The following is an 8675-nucleotide window of genomic DNA, read 5'->3' on the forward strand; positions in this document are numbered from 1 at the left end:
ACATCTACCACTGGCGAAGAATATATGTTATCTTGGCAGTGTTGTAAAGGTTTTAATGTTGGAACCCAGCCGCACTCTCTTGTGCAGCCAGTCAATAAATGATTTGCATTCAACACTTACGTGAACTGCATTTCATTACACAAAGATAAAAGGAAGACCTTGCTGTAAGTCATACTAATTTATAAGAGAGGAAAAAGCAATCAATATTGGTAGCATATTTGGAAGAATGAAACTTTATTTTTTTCAATAGCATTAGATGTCACCATGTTAGATCACTACTGTTGACTAAGGTTATGGGTTGGGAAACCTTTGATGATTCTTACTACATAGGGACCAAGCCATCCCTGTGCATCTTTGTACTTTCAATAAATAGACCTGGCATAATGTCAGTGAGAAAAGCTGAAGTGGTCAAGGGTGCCTGAGGTTCTCAGTTGATGCTTGAATGTGGTGCTGTTATGTTTTACTAGACCCATGCCAATTGTGTTAAATTACTCCTAAATGCAACTTAAAACGGCCAGCAGTCTGGCCTCACGAGGCATAGCTGTCAATATTCTTGTATTGAAAGCATTAAACTGAGACAAATATTGCAGTTCTCCTGAAGGAATTATCACTGCACTATTCCTCCTCAATTAATAGTGTATACTCTTATGAAGAAAGACTAATGAAAGGGTCCTGGAGCAAGCACAAAAAAAAGAGAATTGATAAAGTTGATTATTATGGGAAAAATTTCAGACTGTGGGCACATCAATCAAGCGTCCCCAGGACAGTTGTCTAGAAAAAGTCTTTAATAATAGATCAAGCTATTGGCTAGATTGTGTAATGGAGTGGGCTAGTGTACATCAGGGGATGACACAAAAACTGGGAAGAAGGAAAGAGGACATTGATCACCAAACTACAGATTTTAACTGGCTAGCCTTATTAAGAGCAGTCAGCATGGATTCCAAAAAAGAAGTTTATTCTTGACCAATCTTATTAAATTCTTTGAAGAAGTAACAGAAAGAATAGATAAGGGAAATTCAGCAGACATATTGGCCTAGATTTTCATCCTCAAGACGGGTAGCAGGAGTCAGGAAAATTCCCAGCCTGGCCTACACACCTCAGGAGAAATTGCCTGTAAGGACAGGATTTTCATTGTGGGGAGTAGGTGTGGGCTGCAGTTGGGCCAGCTGACCCAGTAAAAAGTTTGGAGGCAGACATAGGGTGTGGAGGTGCGCTGTTTAAAAGGCTGCCTTGGTGCTGTGCAACTTTATCCTGCTTAAAGTAAAAACATAAAGGCGCTCCGACCCTTCCCTCATCACCCTCCATCCATGCCACCTCATGCCCCCCACTCACTCTCTATGAATCTTCATGCCCCCTATACCAAGCTATGCTTCCCAAACAATCCTTATGGTCCCTCATGCCCCCCCATGCCAAGCTTTGGCACTTCCACGCCCATCTACTCACTATGCATCGTACGTAAGCAATTAACCCTATAGTGACAGTAGTATATGCAAAAAAAGCTTTAAAAAAGTCATTCATTCCTAAAAAATATTTTTACTGCAGCCCAATAAAAGTGTCAATCATCCAGATCCTTTAAAGTTTCAATAGCAGAAACTGCAAGCACTTGAAGCCTCTTTATCTTGTATAAACATTATAAAATTGACAGAAGAGATCAGAAAGCCAGATCTGTCAATCAAGCAAAGTTTTCCCTAAGGCTCAGATGTTTTAATACTCTATGGATGTCTGGCCGGTTGACCAAATATACTTAATGAGGCTTGGCTGTGAGTCCAGACATCCATTAGCCAGTTGAAACACCTGAGCCCCAAAAAGCTGGCAAAAAATCCAGGCCAAATTATTCGTATTACCAAAAAGCCTTTAATTAGGTATCTCGTAGTAGACTTGTGACTAAGATCAGAACATGTGGAGCCAAGGGACAAGTAGCAGAATGACAACAAGCTGGCTACAAAACAAAAAAAAACTAGAAAGCAGGGATTAAAGGTATTTACTCAGATTAGTAAATAGTGGAAGTGGTTTTCCTTAAGAACCGGCCCTGGGACTGTGAGTGTTTATGACTTCTATAAACGTTTTGGATTTGGGAATCAGAAGTACAATATCAAAATTTGTGAATGACATTAAATTGGAATAATATAGAAGAAGACTGTGACAAAATGCAGACAGAAATTAATTAAGTTGTAAAATGAACTTGCAATTGGCAAATGGACTTCAAAAGAGATGATTGTGAGGTGTTACATTTTGGCAAGAGGAATAAGAATACTATTTTAAAAAGTCCTTGGAAAATAACTATCTGAATGGTGTATCTTTTTCTGATCTCACCCCTTCAGGCATAAACTTTGCTGGAGTGCCCAGTTTTCTTGGGTAGCAGCACAGCTTGGATGCTGGCAGGGCCCCACCCTGGACTATGGTGACCCCTTCCAGTATCTTGTTGGGCTCCTCATTCATTGTGGATGGCAAGCGGGTCTCCTTGCTGTCCCGGCCCCAGGCCGCATTGCTAGCCAGCTGGAAGATCTCAGCCGTCATGTACTTGAGGTCGGCAGCCAGGTAGACGGGGGCTCCGGCTCTGACACGTTCGGCATAGTGACCCTTATGCAGCAGCTGGTGGATACGGCCGACATGGAACTGGACACTGGCTCTGAAAGAGTGAGCTGTGGCCTTAGCATGCCCTTTCTCTCCAGTTTTACCACGACCAGACATCTAGTTGATGCCCCTGCTGAAAATCTTCACCAAAATGATATAGAGGAACAGAGCTATCTGGGGGAACAGATACACAAATAATTAAAAGTAGTGACACAGTTTAGTAAGGCCATGTAAAAGCAAACAACAAATTTGGTGTTCACTTTAAGACCAATAGAATTGAAAAGCAAAAATGTTATGTTAAATGTGCATACAACCTTGGTTAGACTACACGAGGGTTGTGTGAACAATTCTGGGCTCCATATTATAAAAAGAATATAAAGACACAAGTGACGATGCAAAAACATTTACTAGAATGATATGACCACTTAGAGGTTATACCCTATGAGAAAAGGTTGAAAAGAGTAGGTCTCTTAGAAAAGATAAGGCTGGGGGTGACTTGATAGAGCTCTTCAAGATTATGATGGGGTTTGATGGGGTAGAAGTAGAAAAAATAGTCCCACTTGCGGGTGAGACCATGACATTGTCCAGCTGGAGGGTAGAATCTGCAGCTCTAACCAATCTAACTAGCAGTATCATATGCATTTAACTGAATGAGGAACCAACAGTTTATGCGCACCAAGTATTCTTATTGCATTGGTAAAGTCAGAATCGTGAAATGACTCAGATAGCCCTTGGCCATTCTAAGCTCCACTTGGCAGCAGTTAATCCTTCCACAGCTACCAGCTGGGTAGTTTCCTCTCACATGTTCTGTGGCTCACTCCTTTTGCTCCCAGCTCAAATTTACTAACAATTTACATTCCAATACCACTTGCAACATAGTGCAAAGTCATAAGAAACTCCATGCAGAGGAAAAAGTCTAATAGGGTTTGAAAGAAGAGTTAGGGCAGGTGACTAAAGGTTTGGAGGTGGATTTTAAGGGTGGGGAGAAATATATGAAGATGGCAGGATACTGGAAGAGAATTCTGGCATGTAAAAAGAGCCACTGATGTGGCTAGGGCCCAGATTTTCACCACGATGGAGAGGTGATCCCTCTCACTGTCCCACCCCCGAACACAGAATTTCCCATTTTAAAGGGGGCAGGAATGGGGCAGGGCTTATTTCGCACATGCATGGTTTACAGAGGCAGCTGGCTGTTTAAATCACTAGCTAAAGTAGGATTTGGGTAGGCCAGGAGTGTGAAACATCTTGTGTGCAGATTAGATCAGGTAAGAGCAGGTCTGAACTTGGTGGGTTTGTGTGGATAGCCACCGTACCCTTTGGAGAGGTAAGGTACCCTTTGAATCTGGTCACAGGACAACCTTGGGAGGTGCCCTTTGGAAGTATTAAACGTATGCATAAATGTGCATAAGATTGTCAAGCACATTTGAACTGTTAACAGTCTTGTTGAAATCAACTGCCAAAGCTGCCAGACCCCTGCTAAAAGGACCTGTCAAAACTGTCAGAAGTGTCTGTCAAAAGGATCTGTCAAAGGTGCTATTAAGCTGTCAAGAAATTTAGAAGTCTAGCCCTTTAGGTCTTTGGAAAAAACGTCTGAAATGTAAAAAAAATGCTTGCTATTTCACTCTGTCTGTTGACATAAGCCTGAGGGTTTCCGTTACTGGATTAGTGCTGCATGATTGATTTCACAACCAACCATTATCACAGTAGGGTGCCTGCCATTTCACAGATTGACAGCAACAAGTGGATATAGACTCTTTGATGTGAGACTATTCCAATGCTTGTTGTTATAAGGATTTATTTATTTCAAGGAATGCTAATTGAGTAAATGGGTTCTTAATACATGAGAGTGTTTTTTCAATATAGTGAAGCCTACAATAGACACTCAGAACCTTATTTTATAGAACTTTATTTTATCTGATCTCTACTTGGGTCTTGAGGACTTCCCATGATGGATACTAGGTGAATTGGTATGGTAGGTATAAGGGCAATGGGTGGAGGGCATGGGTTGGCAGGTGTTGGTATAGGGACTATAAAGAACCACGGAGGTGGATATAGGGACATAGGTCATCATGAAGTGTTCGATAAGCCATGGGGGTGGATACAGGGGCAAATGTTGGCATGGGGGGTATGAAGGACTATGGTGAATACAGGGTTTAAGATGGCATGGATAGGGTATGAGGAGTTTGTCGAGGGTTGAGGGTGTGTGAGGGGTGAGGAATGTTTTATGTTTATGTTTTAAGCTTCATTTTTTATTTTTGGACACAGTGCCAGAGCCCCGAGGTAGGCATTTCGCCCAGTGCCCCTCAGCACATGGCAGTCTCCCCACTTCTTTCGGGGTCATCCACCCCTACTCCTATTATAGATCGCCCCACTGGACCAAAAGTCCCATGTCCAGGCAGCCATTTTTAAAGGTCTGGTTGACGAGGCCAGGAATTCTTTCAAATCTGCTCACCCAATCTGGAAGCAAGCAAAGATCAGGATCTATGACTTGGCTGGTGCCTATGTGAGGTGGTGTTGGAGGTACAAAGTCCTGAATACCCTGTTTGGGGTCGTGGACTTTCTGCAAAAGGATGGCATGCGGTGTAATTTTTGGAATCCATGCTGCAAATAGGGAACCAGCAGAAATAAGGACATATTCACCATGGGCAGAATTTTTAGCTCGGTGGGCGGGCGCACGCCCGACCCGATCCAGTGTTAAATAAAATGCGTTGACATCGGCTCAGCGTGCCAACGTCAACGCTCACTCTCGCGATATTTCGCCAGGTGGATGTGCGATGGAGACAGAGGCGCGCCCACCATTAATTAAGTGGCCAGTAAGGGCCCTTGAGACAGCAATTGTTTCCGGTTTTACGTAGCCTGTGTGATTTTTAGGTTGTCACCTGAACAAAACGGGCAGGCGGGCAGGAGACAATTTGCAAAACCTCATCCACGGGTGGGATAAGAGGGGCCTTGTCAAAGTGAGGAGTTTAGGATATCACTTGCTGCTGCTTGTTTCTGTGAACAGGACAGCTTCATTTCACTTCAGAGCTGCATTCAGAGACTTTAGAGGCTTCAGTTCAGGACTCATTATTGTTTTCCAGACTCCCGCCATCACATGGGGCTTTCCAGGTATCAGACAGCCTTCCCTTACCCTGGTAATGGGGATTGTGGTCTCTGCTGGAGGAACCTCCTCTGAGGAGGAAGAGAGGGCCAGAAGGGGGAGGAGGCCAGGTGTCCCTATTCAGCTTCCAGGGGAGCGACCTGTGGGAGGAGAGGTGCAGGCACAAGGGGCGCAGGGCCAACAGGAAGTGCAAGGCGGAAGGGGTCGCAGAAGACGCCACTATCCTGCTGCCAGGGTTTACAGGCAGCGATGGAGCTACCTTAATGTATCTGAGGTGCAATGCCGAAGGAAGCTCCGTCTTTCAAGGGAGGCAGTGACCTCCATCTGTCAGAGGGTCGGTCCTGAGATCAGCTCCAACAGTATGGGTGGACACCCTACGTTAGTGGTACTGAAGCTCATGCTTCCCTCAACTTCTATTTCTCCGGCTCTTTCCAGGGCTCAGTGGGGGATCTGTGTGGAGTCTCCCAGTCAGTTGTCCACAGTTGCGTCAAGATGGTGACAGAAGCTCTGTTCAGATGTGCAATGACTTTCATTCATTACCGTATGGACGAGGCCAGCCAGGCTGAGTGAGCCAGAGGCTTCGCAGTGATTGCTGGGTTCCTCCGTGTCCAGGGTGCAATAGACTGCACACATGTGGCCATCAAAATGCCAGCGGGTGAGCCGGGAACCTTCGTCAACAGGAACTCTTTGAACATGCAGATAGTGTTTTTCTTTTATTCAATCACAGGACATGGGCTTCGCTGGCTGGGTCAGCATTGATTGCCCATCTGTAGTTGCCCTTGAGAAGGTGGTGGTGAGCTTCCTTCTTGAACTGCTGCAGTCCATGTGGTGTAGGTACACCCACAGTGCTGTTAGGAAGGGAGTTCCAGGATTTTGACCCAGCAACAGCGAAGTAATGGCGATATATTTCCAAGTCAGGATGGTGAGTTACTTCGAGTGGAAGTGGGGAGTATTCCAATACACTCCAGACTTGTGCCTTATAGATGGTGGACAGGCTTTGGGGAGTCAGAAGGTGAGTTACTCGTCGCACCATTCCTAGCCTCTGACCTGCTCTTGTAGCCACAGTACTTATATGGCTAGTCCATTTCAGTTTCTAGTCAATGGTAACTCCCAGGATGTTGATAGTGGCAGATTCAGTGATGGTAATGCCATTGAACATCAAGGGGTGATGGTTGGATTCTCTCTTGCTGAAGATGGTCATTGCCTGACACTTGTGTGGTGCAAATGTAACTTGCCACGTGCCAGTCCAAGCCTGGACATTGTCCAGGTCTTGTTGCATTTGGACATGGACTGCTTCAGTGGCTGAGGAGTCGCAAGTGGTGCTTGAACATTGTGCAATCATCAGTGAACATCCCCACTTCTGACTTTATGATGCAAGGAAGGTCATTGATGAAGCAGCTGAAGATGTTTGGGCCAAGGACACTACCCTGAGGAACTCCTACAGTGATGTCCTGGAGCTGAGATGACTGACCTCTAATAACCACAACCATCTTCCTTTGTGCTAGGGATGACTCCAACCAGCGGAGAGTTTTCCCCCTGATTCCCATTGACTCCAGTTTTGCCAGCCATCCATCTAGTTGAGCTGGAGCACTGGAGAGCTTTAGCATCATGGGAGCTGCCAGGGTACCTTGCATACACTTCCAGAATCTGGGGGAGGTAATGGTGTAGTGTATTATTGCTGGACTAGTAATCCAGAGACCCAGGGTTTGAATCCAGGGCAGATGGTGGAATTTGAATTCAATAAAAACCTGCAATTAAAAGTCTAATGATGACCGTGAAACCATTGTTGATTGTTGTAAAAACCCATCTGCTTCATTAATGTACTTTGGGGAAGGAAATCTGGCCTAGATGTGACTCCAGACCCAGAGCAATGTTGTTGACTCTTAAAATCCCCTCTGAAAAGGCCTAGCAAGCCACCCAGTTGTAAAAAACTGCTACAAAGCCACAAAAAAGGAATGAAACCAGATGGGCCACCCAGCACCAGAAATGACAACAGCAATTTCAACCCTGCAAAGGTCTCTTTACTAACATCTGGGGGCTAGTGCCCAAATTGAGAGAGCTGTCTCACTGACCAGTCAAGCAACAGCCTGAGATAGTCATTCTCATAAAATCATACCTTACAGATAATGTCTCAGGCTCCACCATCACCATCCCTATCCTGCCGGTGGGACAGGACATATCCAGCAGAGGTGGCGGCACAGTGATGTACAGTTGGGAGGGAGTTGCCCTGGGCATCCTCAACATCGATTCCCGACCCCATTAAGTCTCATGGCATCAGGCCAAACATGGGCAAGGAAACCTCCTGCTGATTACCACATACCGCCCTCCCTCAGCTGATGAATCAGTGGTCCTCCATGTTGAACATCACTTGGAGGAAGCACTGAGGGTGGCAAGGGCACAGAATGTACTCTGGGTAGGGGACTTCAATGTCCATCATCAAAAGTGGCTTGGTAGCACCACTACTGACCAAGGTGGCCGAGTTCTAAATGACATAGACTGGGTCTGAGGGCAGGTGGTGAGGGAACCAACAAGAGGGAAAAACATACTTGACCTCATCTTCACCAACCTGCCTGCTGAAGATGCATCTGTCCAAGACAGTATCTGTGGGAGTGACCACCGCACAGTCATTGTGGAGACGAAGTCCTGCCGTCACATTGAGAATACCCTCCATTGTGTTGTGTGGCACTACCACCATGCTAAATGGGATAAGTTTTGAACAGATCTAGCAACTCAAGATTGGGCATACATGAGACTCTGTGGGCCATCCGCAACAGCAGAATTGTACTGGAAGACAATCTCATGGCCTGGCATATCCCCCACTCCACCATTACCATCAAGCCAGGGGATCAACCCTGGTTCAATGAAGAGTGCAGGAGGACATGCCAGGAGAAGCACCAGGCAGACCTAAAAATGAGGTGTCAAAAGGACTTGCAGGTGCTTATGACGTCTCTCTGTCACCTAAGAACAGAGGCCAAGCAACGGTACAGCAAGAGCTATGCCT

At 45.5% G+C, this 8675-nt stretch overlaps 1 protein-coding gene across 1 annotated transcript; it reads right to left on the reverse strand.

Moving 5' to 3' along the window:
- Window positions 1–645: 645 nt before the first annotated feature.
- LOC121288428 (histone H2A-like) lies at window positions 646–2691 on the reverse strand. Its single transcript, XM_041206961.1, has 2 exons — window positions 2314–2691; window positions 646–672 (listed from the first exon to the last, which is right to left on the reverse strand). Exons 1-2 carry the CDS (start codon window positions 2689–2691, stop codon window positions 646–648), a joined length of 405 nt encoding a protein of 134 aa, XP_041062895.1.
- Between the last annotated feature and the right edge of the window lie 5984 nt (window positions 2692–8675).

The sequence above is a fragment of the Carcharodon carcharias genome, chromosome 15, assembly GCF_017639515.1.
Source record: "Carcharodon carcharias isolate sCarCar2 chromosome 15, sCarCar2.pri, whole genome shotgun sequence".
Taxonomy (NCBI): Eukaryota; Metazoa; Chordata; class Chondrichthyes; order Lamniformes; family Lamnidae; genus Carcharodon; species Carcharodon carcharias.

Bases quoted from the DNA above. Each gene is read 5' to 3' on its own strand.
- LOC121288428 (XM_041206961.1), bottom strand. From the start codon at position 2,691: ATGTCTGGTCGTGGTAAAACTGGAGAGAAAGGGCATGCTAAGGCCACA. The intron at 673-2,313 runs GTGAGATCAGAA...TGCTTGCTCCAG, and splicing joins CAAAGTTTATGCCTGAAGGG to GACCCTTTCATTAGTCTTTC.